We start from the raw sequence: 16922 nt of genomic DNA, 5'->3' as shown, positions 1-16922 counted from the left end.
GGATAGATAAATAGATAGAGGGGGTGTATGGGGATAGATAGATGTGGGGGTGTATGGGGGTAGATAGATAGATGTGGTGTATGTGGAGAGAGAAAAAGGGAGAGAGAGAACTCCATTGGCTTTAAGCCCTTTTACATTTTATGGGACTTTTCTGTAATCTCAGCTCCTTGAACTTTTTCGTGGTCCAAAGCAAACAACAACCCTGGAACCCATGTACACAGAGAATGGTCGTGTAGGAAGGAGCCCAGGGAAGCCAAATCAGATTCAGCTGTGTCATTGACTACAAGCCGGCCAGTGTGTTGCAGTTGGATTTTCCCCGCTGACCCAGTGGCAGGCCACTCCGCTTCTATTAGGGCCCTGGGATGGGACGTAAGTGAGTGGGAGGGCCTGGGTTCCCCTACCCCCGGCAACCCAACGTCAGAAGTGGTAGCCTCCCCACATGGTTGTCAGGAGGCCTGCATTGGTCTGGCTCCCACCTGAATCCGGATGCCAGACGGTTGTGCTGACTCTCCCACCAGAGAGGTAACCTCCCCTAGACTGCCACAGCTCTGCCGGACTGTAGGCCAGAGCCCCCCTACTTGCTTGCTGCCCCACCCTGATCAGTGGCCAGGCAAATGGACCTTCTGTTGCTCTGCCTGCCTGCCTGTAGGCCACAGCCCCTTCTCGATTGCTGCCCTGCCCTGATTGAGGGCCCTGGGCAAACAGACTCTCTACCATTACTTGGCCTGACTGCAGGCTAGAACCATTAACACTGAGCTACTTTTCCCCTGAACCAAGGTACCCGGAAGTATCATAGCAAAGGGCGTGGTCTCCCGCCCAGACGGACGGGGAGGGAGCCGTGAATCCCTTACAGTCTCTCTTTCTACTCATTCATACTTTTTCTCTAAATATGTCAAAACACAGGCACACAACCTTCCCCCGGCCAAACACAGAAAAATAATACAAAATAAATTTTCAAAATGGCAGACGGCACCAAAAACATACACGACTGGAAATGGGGAGGGAGGGCGGGACGTAAATGCTACACAGTGCATGGAAACCTATCAAAAAGTACATGGTGATGAAAGCTATCGAGCAGTTAACTACTCACATGGCTGCGCAGAGCAGGCGGCCAATGGGGAAGAAGCCATGGTCTGGCACAAAGCTCCCAGGGAAGGGAGGCTGGCTTTTCCCAGAGCTAGGGCAGCTGGGCAGCTTCAATGACCGGGCTCTCCTTAGTGCACATTGTTCTTATCCTATGAAAGCATGTCCATAGGCTGCTGTGGGCTGGCGGGTGGTTCTTGAACGCCTCCAGGATGAAGATGGTCTGAGAAGCCAGGCTTTGGACCGAGGAGTTGCTGTCCTGCTGCAAGCCTTTGAGGTCTAAGATTGAAAGGAAGGAAATGGAGGTCAGAGCCACAGAGCTCTGGAGAGCCCCAGCAAACCAAGCCAGTGCTGTACCTCTCGGCCTGTGACAAGGAGGCAGCAGGCTGGGAGGCGGGAGGCAGGGGACTAGCAGGAACAACCAGCAACCTTCACTAAACATCCCTGCTGCCCTCCACAAATGAGGGAGCCTCCAGACACAGGCAAGAAGTCCCAATGAACCCCATTTACTCACTATTTCTAGGACTGCCCCATCCCTGCAGTATCTGAGCACCTCATCCCTGCCTGTATTTACCCTCCGCCTTCCCCCCAATGCACAGATGGGCACTTAGGTCCAGAGAGGGGGAGAGTCATAAAGGGGGCTTGGACATTGTTAGGCTATGCCTAACTTTAGGTGCCCTGCTGCCATCCAGGAAATGCCGAGGAGGGAGCTCAGCCATTCTCTAGCTCTGGTTGGGAGGCCCAGCTGTGAACCTGCTCTGGGAGTGAGAAGCCTGAGCTATATCACTCCCCCCCTCCACCATTCGCCAACAATGTGGAGATGCTGCTCTGCCCTGCGCTGCCCAGGGGTCCGGGCACGCAGCAAGGAGGTAGGTGACCGGACGTCACCTCTGCCTCATTTGGAGCAGTGGCTTCACCCCAGGCACCCCACGTGGAGGTGACTGCTCTAAACACTGGGCTAGTGAGTGCAAGGGGGGAGGCAGCACCCCACCTCGGCTGTGTTTGGGGGGGGGGGCAATCGTCTCTGAAGGCCAGCCAGCTCAGGCCCAGTTTGGGGATCTGCCAGGCCGCAGCTCTGAGGTCAGGGCTAAGTGCCTGGCACATGCCAACCAGCAGACACGACAGGGTGAGGAGGCAGCTGATCAGGGGTTTGGGGATCTACATTTTGCATCCCTTTGTGGCTCTCGCCCGAGATCCTGCTGGCGTCGGAGATTGAACCCAGCCCATGGCCCTGGGCCGTTCATCCCCCTAGCGCTCAGTGCTCAAAGCAGGTACCACCCACCGTTGCAGATGGCATCCAGCTTGTCCTGGCTCCTCTGGTCCAGCTGCCGGGCAGCGAGCCCTACACATACAAACAGCTCGTCACATCCCCGCAGCCCCAGCGAGGGTGTCAAATGTCACCCTCCAAGCAACCCCTCGCTTCCCCCGCCCCTCGCTGGCCAGGACGGTGCTCCCGAGTCCCCAGGGGAAAGGGTGAGTCCCCAGGGATGGTTACAGGGCTGGTTGCCAAAGGAGAGCACAGCACCTTGAGGGTTCACTACCAAGAGCCCATGGTGGGGTATGGGGGGGGGGAATGGGGACTGCATGGGGAGCAGTGGGGTTAGAGGGGGCCCATCAGCCGATCAGGGCAGTTTGGGGTGAGCTTGCTCCTGCGGACTTCTGACACCCTTGATCCTGCATTGGACAATCAGGAGCCCAAGGGTTACTTCTCGCTGCTGGCAGGGACTGAGGAGAGCCTGGGACCGGATCCAGCCCCCCTGTTAAAGGGACCCCTGCTCTGTGGTTACCTATGAACCTGATGGCCGCTTGTCTAAGTGGAGTCTGTGGGTTCTCCAGAAAGGCCATGGTCTGGCACAGAAAGTTGTTGGCTCTCCCCTTGTAGCGCGTCAGCTAGGACCAGAACAAGGGAGCACAAGGTTATTAAAGGCCTTTCCGTCCCGCAGGCCGGGTTCCAGGTGTGTGGAGCGCACGTCCTGTTTTCACCCCTCTTTCCTGTGCCGGGGGGATCACGCAGAGGGACTACACCCAGGGCCAGGAGTGGTCCCAGGGCTGGGGCTCAGTGTGGGCACAGAGCCGGGCAATGGGGGGTGCCCTATCCACCGATTCCCCCGCTCCTACCACGAGGGCTGCGCAGTGAATGACCTGAGGGCTCCCTCACCAGGCAGTCACAGCTTTGCCAGATATCCTTGCGCTGGATGAAGCCACCAAGCTGGTGCCACTTCAGGAATTCTGCCGCACTGCTGAGGGTGTCCCAACACACCTGCAAAACAAGTGGGGCCAGGGCGAGCCGGCCACGGTTACGGGAGCTGGAAGCCACTAGCCTCGTTACCCGGAGGCGGGGAGACCGTGCATGCTGAACGCTTCCCGGCCCCAGGTTGCTTGCGGAAGGGCGGTGGTGTGGCTAAGGCAATAGCTGGAGACCTGACTCAATTCCCAGCTCTCCCTGCAGGAACTCAGGCAAGTTGCTTAGGCCCAGGGCTGCAAAGGGATTTAGGTGCCTAATGCCTATGGGTGATCAATACTTTTGAGGCGCTAGGCCTCATGCTGTGCCTCAGTTCCCCTCCTCATGGTGGGTAGGAGGGAGAATTCATTAGTGCTGGTGGCATTTGGCTCCCAAGTGATGGTGGCCATGAGCGCTAGCATGTGCAGAGACACCTGGGGCGGGGAGTGGGGGGGCGGCTTGGGCATCTCATGTCTAGTACGGGCTGTCCGGGCCGCTTGGCCAAGGGCACACTGGGTCCTGCGCACCATCTGGAGACTGGGTAGCTCTGCTCCTGGTAGGGGCCATGGCCAGGGTTGTGCTCTTCCCACCAGCACAGCCAGGGAATGTGCGGAGGCCAGTGGCTGTAGGAGTGGTGAGGCGACCCCTCCCCCCACCCAATCTCTCAGCCTGGCTGCAGGGGGGGAGTGTTGGGCTCAGAGGATGCAGGGAAGACTCAGCAGTTGGGTGGGGTGCCATGGTCATGGCGCTACTGCACTCAACGTTCAAGTGATTTTGAGCGCCTGACTGTCACAGCACTGAGCACCTGCCCTCTGTCAGCGAGACCCTTTAAAGAGGGGGTGTCACATGCTGCCCCCTCAAAACAAATTACTGGTCACTCTGTAACGGTATCCGCTGCAGGCTCCAGCTCGTGGCCTCACCTGGGACACGTTGGGACGCTCATCATGCACAAGGAGGAGCAGCGGGACCAGGCTCTGGAGCACATGCGCCTTCATCCGCCTCCTGTCGAGCCCCCTTACAAGCTCCAGCAGGTGTTTAAAGAGGGTGATGGAGAGCACCCGGAGCCTGCTGGTCACCTGCAAGAGACGACGTGGGGAGGAGACGCTGTGACAGTCATTCTCACCCAGCGGGGCGAGCGCTCACTGTGCCAGAGATGTCTGCCCTGCAGGGGGTATTGGTAACTCACCCCCCAGCCATACAGCCACAGCTGGGGCCAGAGTCTCATGGGCATAGCGCCATTGAAGGCAATCGAGATGCAGATTTCCACCAGTTGAGGGGCTGGCCTGGTAACTTCTTGGCCAGGGAGAGCAGTAAGGTGGGGTGAGACTGCCCCTGGGCTCTCACAGCCAGCTCTGGGCACACTGACATCAGCACACACCTGTGTCAGCCAAGGGGGAATGCTCAGGGCAGAGCAGCGCCAGGACAGGGGCGGCAGAGAGGGAGTGATGAGGAAAGATTCAAAGAGCGAAGGAGGGGGTGTAGTTTGTCCTCCCGCTTTGCGGGCCCAGCTCACACTGCTCTTGACCCACAGCGGCCCTCTAGCCAGGCCAAGGGGGCCAAGCGTGGGGGGCAAATTCCTACACTGGTGTTTGTTCAAGCCACGCACAGGGACCTGGGGTGGATTTAACCCAGGGCCAAGGAGTGGTAAATGTGCAGGAGTTCCCAGATAGGGGGCCTTGGAAGCCATGACTGGAAGCCACCCAGCCTCCAGGGGCTCGGAGTGGGCTGAGGGTTGCCCCACTCCTGTGCATGGGTTTCTTGTTAACTCAGAGCCAGCCCCGCTTGGTCACATGGTGCTGCTGGGCCCCCGCCCTGCATGGCTGCTGGCAGAGCTGAACCAGTCCAGTGACCAGGGAGGCTGGGCGAGCTGTGCCAAGCAGGGAGAACCAGGAGCAATAGCTGGATGCTGTAGGGAGGGGCCACTGCTTTCTGGGAGGTGAGGCTGAGGGGGCAGCCTGGGGACGGGGTGACTTGAGCTGTTCTGGGAGTGGCTGAACCTTTAAACGGTGACCCCAATCAGCAGTTACATGTCACCTCCGGGCACCAGGTTCTAGACAAGGCAGTTCTCTGCGTGACATCTGTTGTAAAAGTGTTCATAAGTTCACCTCACCTCAGTCCCTGGAAAAATCATGGAGCAGGTCCTCAAGGAATCAATTATGAAACACTTAGAGGAGAGGAAAGTGATCAGGAACAGTCAGCATGGATTCACCAAGGGGAAGTCGTGCCTGACTAACCTAATTGCCTTCTATGAGGAGATAACTGGCTCTGTGGATGAGGGGAAAGCAGTGGATGTGTTATTCCTTGACTTTAGCAAAGCTTTTGATACAGTCTCCCACAGTATTCTTGCCGCCAAGTTAAAGAAGTATGGGCTGGATGAACGGACTGTAAGGTGGATAGAAAGCTGGCTAGATCGTCGGGCTCAAGGGATAGTGATCAATGGTTCCATGTCTAGTTGGCAGCCGGTTTCAAGCGGAGTGCCCTAAGGGTCGGTCCTGGGGCCAGTTTTGTTTAATATCTTTATTAATGATCTGGAGGATGGTGTGGACTGCACTCTCAGCAAGTTTGCAGATGACACTAAACTGGGAGGCGTGGTAGATACGCTGGAGGGTAGGGATCAGATACAGAGGGACCTAGACAGATTTGAGGATTGGGCCAAAAGAAACCTGATGAGGTTCAACAAGGACAAGTGCAGAGTCCTGCACTTAGGATGGAAGAATCCTATGCACTGCTACAGACTAGGGACCGAATGGCTAGGTAGCAGTTCTGCAGAAAAGGACCTAGGGGTCACAGTGGACGAGAAGCTGGATATGAGTCAACAGTGTGCTCTTGTTGCCAAGAAGGCTAATGGCATTTTGGGTTGTATAAGTAGGGGCATTGCCAGCAGATCAAGGGATGTGATCGTTCCCCTTTATGCGACATTGGTGAGGCCTCATCTGGAGTACTGTGTCCAGTTTTGGGCCCCACACTACAAGAAGGATGTGGAAATATTGGAAAGAGTCCAGCGGAGGGCAACAAAAATGATTAGGGGTCTGGAGCACATGACTTATGAGGAGAGGCTGAGGGAACTGGGATTGTTTATTCTCCAGAAGAGAAGAATGAGGGGGGGGGGATTTGATAGCTGCTTTCAACTACCTGAAGGGGGGTTCCAAAGAGGATGGAGCTCGGCTGTTCTCAGTGGTGGCAGTTGACAGAACAAGGAGCAATGGTCTCAAGTTGCAGTGGGGGAGGTCTAGGTTGGATATTAGGAAACACTATTTCACTAGGAGGGTGGTGAAGCACTGGAATGCTTTACCTAGGGATGTGGTGGAATCTCCTTCCTTGGAGGTTTTTAAGGCCCGGGTTGACAAAGCCCTGGCTGGGATGATTTAGTTGGGAATTGGTCCTGCTTTGAGCAGAGGGTTGGACTAGATGACCTCCTGAGGTCCCTTCCAACCCTGATATTCTATGATTCTATGATTCTTTTAGCCTGTTTATCTGATTTGGCTGCGCTCTTCCTGTCTGGCCACTTCGTAGTAGGTTCTTGGAACAGTAGTTCTGAGTTGTCTTTCCATCAGGAGTTGTGCTAGACTAGATGCAGGAGCTGCTGTTGGTGTTGATCTGTAATTCAGAGGAGCAAGGAATGGATCTTCCTGCTGTCAGATGTTTTTGGCTGTCTGCGCAGCTCTCTCAGCCTCTCCATTCGCTTGTGAGTAATTTGGGCTGCCAGTGATATGAGCAAAATCATATTTCATTCAGACTGACTTAAATTCTGCTGCAGTGAATTGTGGGACATTGTCCATCACTAGTTGTTCTGGATACAGAAATGAGCAAACGTACACTTCAGTTTCTCAATAACACTGCAACATGTTATGTCTTTCAAGTACATTATTTCTATATAGCTGGAAAAGTAGTCCACAATGACCTGGCAATGATGTCCTCTGAATTCACAAAAATCTGCAGCTAGTCTTTCCCAGTTCTCTCTCTTGTAGAAGTGGTTGTTCACTGGTTCAGCATTGCCTCTTAAGTTGATTTGGACTAGATCACCTTTCAAAAGCCCAATAGCATCAGATCCTCAAGTTCTTCCATCTTTCTCACTAGGCCCATCATGGCTGCTACACTGCAGCTGAGAAGGTTGTTGGTCTTTGATCTCATACACACGGAACGCAAAGCTTTTGTCTTTGTAAATTGGTTCGGTGCCCATGCAGTTCAAAATCCCTTCAGGGAGGGTCAGAGCTGTGTGACATCAGCTCTCGAGTCAACTTTAAAGTCAATAGTCTTGCTTTGAATATTCAATGTCACTCTCCAGGCGGGCGCCATGTCATCACAAGTGATAGATCCCAGAATCAATGGGTCTTGATTGTCTGCAATATGAGTCAACTCCCTGACTGCTTCAGTGCAACGAACAGCTGCAAAATGTCCATATTTCAGGCATTTATTACAGCATGCGCCTCTGTCTGGACATGTATCATCCCTTGGGATATGACTTTTCCACACCTTGTGCATGTAGACTGGCATTTGTCCCTCTTAGCCTGCGAATTCTCTCTCCTTACCTCAGGGATTTTATGAGAAAGACTTTTAACACTTAAGTGTCTGTTTGTAGCTTTTAAGCTAGTTGCAGGTTTTTCAATTTGCTTTTGCCTGTTGTTTGACTAATTCTGACTCTTGCTAGCTGTATAGCTGTGGGTAGAGTTAAATCTCTCTTCGGCGGTAGCTACTGTGAAAGGTTTTTAGCAGTGTTGTTATAGCTGTGACAGTCCCAGGATATTAGAGGTAGGTGAGGGAATATCATTTAGACCTCACCTGGCTTGTCTCTATGAAAGGTTTTTATCTTTTAACCCAATAACCAGCCTGTTTCTGAAATTTTCATGTTTTACATTCCCCAAATCACAGTTTTCACCCAGGGGATGCAGAGGTCTTCTAAAACTTTCAACATTTTCCCCTGGTTCTTGAATTCTTTGCTGAAAACATGCTCTTTAATAAACCACATTTCCCTTGGTTATAAAGTGTGCATCAATCCTAACCACAACCCTTGCATAGTTGTCTTTGTGATGGTCTTCAGTAAAGTCAAAGGAGGTAAAGATATGCTCTGCGTGCTTCTCCATAGCCTAAATTAAAGTCAATACCTGTATATCCCCAGTTCCTTTGTGCAGCTTGTTTGCAATGCAAAATCGTGCCAAACATTGTTTCCAGTCTGTCCATTGTGAAGGGTTATGAAAGGTGACGTTCTCTGGGGAATCAGAGTGGGACATGTTGATGAGGTCCTGCAAACTTCGTTGCTGTTCCTTCCGTCTGCAACCTGTGTTGCTGTTTTCCTTTGGTTTCTGTTCTTAGTTTACTCCTGACACCATATCATGTTCTGTACCAGATATGTACTGCCTACAGAGCTTGTTTACACACACCAGATGGACAGTGCTTAATTTGTAATGAAAGAGGTGCTGGGGCTCAAGCAATTTTTTTACAATCATAACTGATGCAGCAAGCCCAGAGATGCCAGGGCTAAGCCCTGGCAAGCCCTGGCACAAGTTGAGCACTGCAGATGGGTTCATCATAAGAACCGTTAATGCTCTGCTGGATACAGCTGAGGTTCATTTAAATAAGGTATTTTACAGAGCATCACCTAGTAGTCGAACAGTATCATACAGGGTAACATGCCATTACACAGGTAGCCTGGCTTGTTTGCTAGACTCCATCCCATGTTAATCTTACTAGCCAGCTGCTCCTGCCCCCGGTGTCAGCTCAGAGCAGCCGGGCAGGCTCTGCACAAAACTTATGGGAGCGGTCTGGGGGCATCAGAGCTGCACTGCAATGGGCATAGGCAGATGTTGAATTGGCACCTCGCTGGTCTTCCCTCCAGTTGTTGAGGCCTATTTGCCTTTCCCTGGTGATGGGCGTTGTGTTCATTAACGCTATTTGGATTTAACACCCCCCCCATAAAGAACCTGTTCTGTTCCCCTCGGGCCCGAGAGAGGTTTGGTTTAAAGGGCTCGCCCCAGGGCGAGATCCTGCAGCTGGGGTCCAGGAGACCCTGGGAACAGCTTGAGCCGGGCCTGTGCCACTACTAAATAAAGAGCGGCAGGGTCCCAGCAGAGTTCGGCAGGGCTGAGGGTAGTATTTAGTGTTGTGAAAGCTGGGGAGGTGGGTGGACGCTCCAGGAGCCCCCACTGGGGGTTACCCCTAGAAGGCAGTAATGGATGGGCCCCTTTCTCCTGCCCACTTGCTGGATCTCATCATCCAGTGGGGGACTGGACATCAGTCTGGTGAACGTGCCGGCGGGGGCTAGTTTGTGGTTATGAAAGACCTGGGGAGAACTAGGCCCTCCTTTGACGCTGCGCTGCCATGAGAACAAAGGGGAGAGGAAAGGGTGGTAGCTGCAGAACCTACAAACGGAGCCGTTTCCTTATGGAGCTCCCAGGCCAGCTGTGGGATTCCTGGCCAGGGAGAGGAGGGGCAGGATTTTCACCAGGGTACCATCACTTGTCACCCTGGAAGCCAGCAAGAGCATTGCAGCACCCTGTGCTGCAGAGGCCCCCTCACTGCATGCAGACTCAGGAATGCATGTCCTTCCACAAGGGGAGCCTTGTCCCCAGGCTGCCCTGATCCTTGTCAGCAGGCCTGCAGGACACAAGGGTTCCCATCCTTTCTGCCATACGCTCTGATGGAGAGTGAGGTAGCAGAGGAAGGTGGGAATGGGCTCACGTCATTTACAACAATCCTTTTTCTGGCTAGGACCATACACAGGCCCTGCTAGCCCACCCGCCAGTCCCCATTCACAGGTCCGCAGTTTGAACGGTCTCCCATGGGCCACCAGGCCTTACATCATCAATGAAAGGCAGGAGTTTCTCAGCCACTTGCACAGCCGCGCGGCTGGCGCTCTGCCTGTCCATGCCGGCAAGGATGTTTTTCAGCACGGTGATGGCCTCGGCGATGATGTCCCTGTCTACCTCCTGTAGTTGCTCCAGGACCTCTGGCAGCAGACGCTGGAGTTTCCCCACCTGCGTGAAATGAGGAGCTGCTTTACAAAACACCCTCCAGTGACCCACAAGCCATTTCCAAAACAACATCCACCTCCCCTGCAGACAGAGGCATGGGAACTAAGGGGGTGCTGCAGCACTCCCAGGTTTTACACGGGGCTCTGCTCCTGGCCCCGCTCACAGGGTCCCAGCTGTCAGCCCTGCGCCAACCCCCATCTGTGGCCCCAGCCTCGGTTCCCTTGCTCCATCCACCTCCCCCGCCCCCGGCTCCTGGAGCCATGGCCCTGCTCCTGAGCCCAGCTCTAGGGGTGGCAGGGGGTGTGGGCAGGGGTAAGGTGGGGTGCAGCACCTCCACTATAAAAAGTCTTCCAGCGCCCCTGCCTCCAGGTGACATGTTAGAACCTCAAAGCCTTTGCACAGCCAGCTAGGATCACGGGCAGCAGGGCCGGCTACCTGAAACATAAGCATCTGCTTCCTTGTACCCCAGATCTCAGGGGATGGTATTTATTAGCGGGTATCATCTGTGGAAAGTTCTCTGCACAACACATTGACCCCAAATAAATCAAGTCTATTATTGTTATAGGGGTTCAAATAGCACCTCGAGGGCCTATCTGCAATCAGGGCTTGTGCTGGGGGATTTCCAGGCACAGTAAGAGACGTCCCCTGCCCTAGAGCTTACAGGCTAGGCACACAAAGGAAGGATTTCTATCCCCATTGTACAGACATGGAACTCAGGCACAGAGAGGCTACGTGACTCGCCCATGGTCACCCAGGGAGTCTGGAAGAGCCAGGAACCGAACCTGGGTTCTCCCGAGTCCCTGTCCTTACAGCCCAGCCTAGAGGAGGGAGCCAATTTTGCACACGAGTTCTAGGGTTGGTCTGTTACTAAAAGCCAGATTCAATCATTTCTGTATTTGGTTTTTGAACCTTTCAAAGACAGCCCCACAAAACATTTTTGGAGAGGGTCCAGAGAAGAGCTTGAGAACATGACCTATGAAGGAAGGCTGAAAGAATTGTGTTTGTTTAGTTTGAAAAAGAGAAGACTGAGAGGGGACATGATAGCAGTTTTCAGGTATCTAAAAGGGTGTCATAAGGAGGAGGGAGAAAACTTGTTCACCTTAGTCTCTAAGGATAGAACAAGAAGCAATGGGCTTAAACTGCAGCAAGGGAGGTTTAGGTTGGACATTAGGAAAAAATTCCTAACTGTTAGGGTGGTTAAACACTGGAATAAATTGCCTAGGGAGGTTGTGGAATCTCCATCTCTGGAGGTATTTAAGAGTAGGTTAGATAACTGTCTATCAAGGATGGTCTAGGCAATATTTGGTCCTGCCATGAGGGCAGGGAACTGGACTCGATGACCTCTCGAGGTCTCTTCCAGTCCTAGAATCTATGAATCTATGAAAATCTCAACCGGCATCAGGGAAAAAAATGTGTCAAATACAGGCTAACCGGTTCCGGAAGAAAAAATGAACCACAAGCAAGTGAAAACCAGGCTGAGGCGCATGGAACGATGGGAATGGTGTATGACAAAGAATTATAGTCACGCCCTCTCCATGTCTGATAGAATCGTAGTCCGGGTTTAATAAACCGGACTGACCCGCTATTCTCAAGGTAAGTAAATTATCATTAGTGAGAGTTGCCTTCAGATTGTCTCCTCTTTACCAGGCTGCCAGATCTGTGTATTAAAGCCCCAAGGGTTTTCTCTGCCTTCACTATACTGTGTGTATCAAACTTGTTATGAGATCTTAGCAGCAAAAGGCCCCTGTAGAGCTCTTCAGAGGAGCAAGTGCTGCGGGACAGAGCTGTGACATCAACAGTTAAAACCTATGAGGCTTTAAAAGGGGATTTGTAGGAAAAAATGGTTCCTAATTGAAGCGAAATGGCTCTGTCTGGGCATCCCTGATCACTGGTGTCACCAGCATTCCCTGGGGTCTAGAGTCCACAGCTCTGCTGCTAATCTAGTGCTAGGGTTCTTTGGATCACAGAGACCCCAGACACAATCAGGCCCGGCAGTGCCAGGTACTGCACACACCCAGAGACACACCCCGCAGGAGCCAGGCTTGGAGACTTGCCCAAGGTCACCAAGCAGGTCAGTGACAGAGCCAGGAATAGAAGCCAGGGCTCCTGACTCGAGGCCAGGGCCATGTCCCCATGGAAGGTTTCAATGACCCCAGCCCTGCAGCAGCTCCCTGCGGTTCTGGGTTTATCCCCCAGCCCTCCTCCCCTCTCACCTTCTCTGGGCACAGGGACAGGTTCAGGAGGCCTTTGAGCGCCAGCCAGCGCACCACAGTGTTGGGGTCTCTCAGCTGCCCACTCAAGTGGTCCAGGATGGCGTCTTCCTGCTTATTGCCAAGGTCAGGGCACTGGAGGAGCTAACACATCAACAGCGAAACAAGCTAGAGAACGGGGCTGGACCCTCACGACTCATCTCTGCCAAGGGGCCCTTAGCTCCACCTGCCACGGGCACAGCATGCGCTGTACACCGGGCACCGCGATTGGTCACTGTGTGTGCCCCACTGAAACGCTGCTAGCGCAACGGGCCCTCGAGGCTCCAGCCGAGATCAAGGCCTACCCTGCTCCCTCACTAAGGCTCAGCTGCATGCGGAGCAGGGAGGGAGGGGGCTGCAGCCTTGTGTTCCAAAGGGCCGCCCGGTCTACGGGGGGCAGGTGAATTGGCCGTGGATGGGCCCGGCCTGCGCATGGCATACGGACGTCAGAGGGGGCTTCAGGGCCGAGGTCACACAAGGGACCATTCTATGGAGCTGAGCCTTGGGGAACAAGAGACACCCGACCCTGGGCTTTGCTCCAGCCCCGCAACACCAGCTGGGGCCGGTAACAATGTCCAGAGTCAGTGACTCCACCCATAGGGCTTTAGGAGCTTTCCCTGCCCCTGGTCACCCACCCACCCCCAGAGCCACCTACTCCTCTCCTGGCCATAGGCATGGGCGGCGAGTTCTATGGGCCCTCGGTGCCTGGGCACCATGGGCCTCGGCCCCGCCTTCTGCCCCCACGTCTCCCGGGCCATTTAAAAGAGCCCGGGGCCCCCACTCACCACCCGCAGTGCAGCGGAGCTGAGCGGCTTCCTGCCTGCTTGCTCCACATGGCTGCCGGCCCCTCCCTGCGGCCCCTGAGTGGGGTGGGTCTGTGTCCCACTGTCACGGAGTGTGGGGGAGTCAGGGCCCCGCACCCCCCACTTCCTGTGATTCACCGTGACTCTCACCAGCCAGTAAAACAGAAGGTTTATTAGATGACAGGAACACAGTCCCAAGCAGGGCTTGTAAGTACAACCAGGACCCCTTTAGCCAGGTCCCTCTGGGGGGCAAGGATCTTAGACCCCAGACTTGGGGTTCCCTGCCTCTTCCCACCCAGCCCAAAACTGAAACCAAAACCCCTCCTGCAGGCTCTCTCCTCCTCCTTCTCTCCCCCTCTCCCTTTGTCCAGTTTCCAGGGCAAAGGTGTCAACTTGCCCCACCCCCCTTCCTGGCTCAGGTTAACAGGCTCAGGTACTGTCCCTCACCTAAAGTCATCCCCTGCTCTCCCATCCCCCATGCAGACAGTCCAGTAAAACTAACCGACATACCCAGGTCAATCCACCCCGCTCCCTACTGCGTCACACCCACCCCAAGCGCCCCTGCAGCCAGTAGGAAGCTGCGCGGGCAGTGCCTGGGGGTAGCAGCACACGGAGGCCCCCAGGCCCGCCCTGCCTAGGAGCCCCAGGTAAGCGCCGCACCCTCCCAACTCCTCCCAGAGCCTGCACCCCCACCCCTTTCCCACACCCCACTCCGGCCCCCAAACTCCTCCCAGAACCTGTACTCCCTCCCTCCACACCCCCTCCTGCCCCCAAACTCCTCCCAGAGCCTGCACCCCCACCCCTTTCCCACACCCCACTCCGGCCCCCAAACTCCCTCCCAGAGCCTGTACCCCCTCCCTCCACACCCCCTCCTGCCCCCAAACTCCTCCCAGAGCCTGCACCCCTCACCCCTTCCTGCACCCCCACCTTCTGCCCCAGCCTGGAGCCTGCACCCAGCACCCAAACTCCATCCCAGAGCCTGCACCGCAGGCCCCTTCCCCCACCCAAACTCCCTCCCAGGGCCCAACCTCTCACCCCTCCTGCACCCCAATCCCCTACCCCAGCCCAGTGCCTGTACCCCAGACCTCCTCCCCCCGCCCAAACTCCCTCCCAGAGACTTAGACAGGTGGGAGGCAGTTTGGAGGGGCGGGCTCTGCTGGTCACCACCAAAATTTCTACAAACCTGCCGCCCCTGGCCATAGGTCAGTCCCATGCCACAGTCACCGCTGGGCTAGGGCTGTTCTCACGACCCTCACCCGCCAGTGAGGCTCACCTGAATGAAGAACGCCATGGCCGGGATGTACCGCCTATCATCCCTGCAGTTGAGGATGGCCATCAGCTCCTGGAAAATCCAGCAACGCTCCTGGAAACTGACCGAAACCATGGCCCTGGCATGGGAAACACAAACACCACATCATTGAGGTGGGCAAGGACTGGTTCTCCATTTACAAATCTAACCAGACCAGTGCCACAGGACAGGGGATCCCGGGTGACTAGTCACGTGCAGCTGGCATGGACTAGTTCCTGCTGGCTTAAAATGCCCAGCAGCCTAACTGCTAGAGACCCAGACCCTTAATCACTCTACAGGGAGCCCTTCCACGAGGCCAGCTCCGAGCACGCAGCGCTGGGCTGTGTGACCAAGTGGGAGGGACGTTCTTAATGTCTCCTCTGAATACTGTGTGGTTGCCTCAGTTTCCCCTATGCATTTCTTAAGTCTCCAGTGTGCATAAATGGCTGACAATCTGTCTCCTAGCAACAAATGGCCAGGGCCCTTCCCCCCTTGCAAGGGGATAGCTAAAGGTGAACAAAGATCAGGTGACCTCCTGGCCCAGGAAAGAGACAAAGGCCAGAAAGGAGGGGCTGGAGGGGGGTTTCAGTTGGGAGCTGGCTGGGGACGGGAAGTGAGTGCGGACGGAGTTGTCTGCCTCGCTGGGCCCCAGAATGGACCCGGCTGAGGGGTCCCGTTTGCTGTACCTACAAGCTCTGTTTTAGACTGTGTTCCTGTCATCGAATAAACCTCTGTTTTACTGGCTGGCTAAGAGTCACGTCTGACTGCGAAGTGGGGGTGCGTGCAGGATCCTCTGGCTTCCTCAGGACCCCACCTGGGGGGACTCGCTGTGGGAAGCGCACGGAGGGGCATATGCTGAATGCTCCAAGGAGAGACCCAGGAAGGTGAAGCCGTGTGAGCTTCTTGCCCTGAAGACAGTCTGCTCCGAGGGAGAGGAGGCTCCCCAAAGTCCTGACTGGCTTTGTGGGGAGCAGTTCCAGAGCATTGCCCGGGGACTCCGTGATAGGCTGCAAGAGAACTGCAGATAAAGAAGGGCGTCGGTGGGCTCGGTGGCCTTTCTCATGTGCCCAGATATTGGGTGATGAGAGACAGAAGGTGGGTTAGGGAATATCTTAGATTGGTCTAAGACAAGTGTTAGAGCTTTCTGTGTTAGCGTCTCTCTCTCACACACAGATGCTGGGCCAGCCAAAGACATTCCCTCCCCCGCCTTGTCTCTCTCATGTGCTGGGCCTGACAGGGCTACACCAACGCTGCAGACAGACATGACGGAGGCTGTCTTTGCCCAGCCACGCCTGCCAGAGCCACGCAGGAAGCGGTTTACGCCAGGCAGCGCAGGGTGGAGAAGTAGCCGACTGACCCCTCGGCCAACGGCACAGAGGCTGTGGCCTCTTCCACGCAGGCGATTGGGAGCCGCGTCTCACCCAGCGGGGAAGGCGATGTGGCCGTGTCCTGGGCCCAGGGACGGGAGATGCTACTGCGGTCAGTTCTGGGCAGCAGCCCCAGGGACAAGACACTCACCGGGCAAGCACCAAGACGCCTTCGTGGTGCATGTCGGCGTTCACGAGCATGCCCCAGCCACCCTGCTTGTGGATGAACGTGGTCTGGTCCCTGTAGCCAGCACATTGGAGCAAGGCTTGCATGGCATCCACCGCATACCTGCATGCAGAGCGAGCCTCTTGTTACTGAGCGAGCCCAGGCCAGGCTCTGCCGTGTGCCTGCGGGCGACAGTTCAGAACCAAGGCGGGATGTCGGGCTGGTGGTACCTGACAGGGCTGAAGGATGCAGGCGTGTCCCCCTGGTTATTCACCCTCTCGTTATGCATGGACAGCTCCACCGTATATGTGATCTGGAATAGCAGGGCGATGGAGAGCTGAGGGAAGAGCTCCTTCACCTGCTGTCTGCAGGCCTGCTCCTTGAAGATCTCGTACAGGGCTCTGGTGGCCTGCAGCCAAGAACAGGAGACAGATGTCACTGCAGGGCCTTCGCCCTTTCCACGCTCCCCCGAGGCACCTAGAGAGGAGGGGTGGGCTGGGGGCTAAGGCCTGGGATGCTGGATTCAATTCCTAGCCTGTGTGATCTTGGCTAGAACCACAGAAGGGACTTCGGCTCAGCGTTGCCATGCCTAGCTTCATGTGCCCTGCTGCCCAGTGGACTCACAGCCCTGAGTTAAGTGCCCAGGCTCCATATACGCTCCAGAGGGAGAGTCAGTTGGGCCAATTGTTAAAGAGGGTAAACGGGATGGCCTGGGTAATTTCAGGCCTGTCAGCCTGACATCGATCCCAGGCAAGATAATGGAGCGGCTGGTACAAG

At 55.2% G+C, this 16922-nt stretch overlaps 1 protein-coding gene across 1 annotated transcript; it reads right to left on the bottom strand.

The window, feature by feature from the left end:
* Nucleotides 1-1177: 1177 nt before the first annotated feature.
* LOC128835702 (maestro heat-like repeat-containing protein family member 7) lies at nt 1178-16709 on the bottom strand. Its single transcript, XM_054025288.1, has 10 exons — nt 16376-16709; nt 16131-16268; nt 14598-14712; nt 12486-12626; nt 10099-10275; nt 4225-4380; nt 3242-3343; nt 2871-2973; nt 2366-2425; nt 1178-1362 (listed from the first exon to the last, which is right to left on the bottom strand). The coding sequence occupies exons 1-10, from the start codon at nt 16432-16434 to the stop codon at nt 1178-1180; spliced, it is 1236 nt and encodes a 411-aa protein (XP_053881263.1). The 5' UTR covers nt 16435-16709.
* Between the last annotated feature and the right edge of the window lie 213 nt (nt 16710-16922).

Source organism: Malaclemys terrapin, chromosome 4 (assembly GCF_027887155.1).
Source record: "Malaclemys terrapin pileata isolate rMalTer1 chromosome 4, rMalTer1.hap1, whole genome shotgun sequence".
Classification (NCBI taxonomy): Eukaryota; Metazoa; Chordata; order Testudines; family Emydidae; genus Malaclemys; species Malaclemys terrapin.
This window is presented reverse-complemented; position numbering and strand designations above follow the sequence as displayed.

Coding starts and splice junctions, on each gene's coding strand:
- LOC128835702 (XM_054025288.1), bottom strand. CDS start 16,434: ATGCATAACGAGAGGGTGAATAACCAGGGGGACACGCCTGCATCCTTC. Junction 12,627..14,597: donor CCATGGCGTTCTTCATTCAG/GTGAGCCTCACT, acceptor TTGATGTGTTAG/CTCCTCCAGTGCCCTGACCT. Junction 2,974..3,241: donor GGCAAAGCTGTGACTGCCTG/GTGAGGGAGCCC, acceptor TTCTGGTCCTAG/CTGACGCGCTACAAGGGGAG.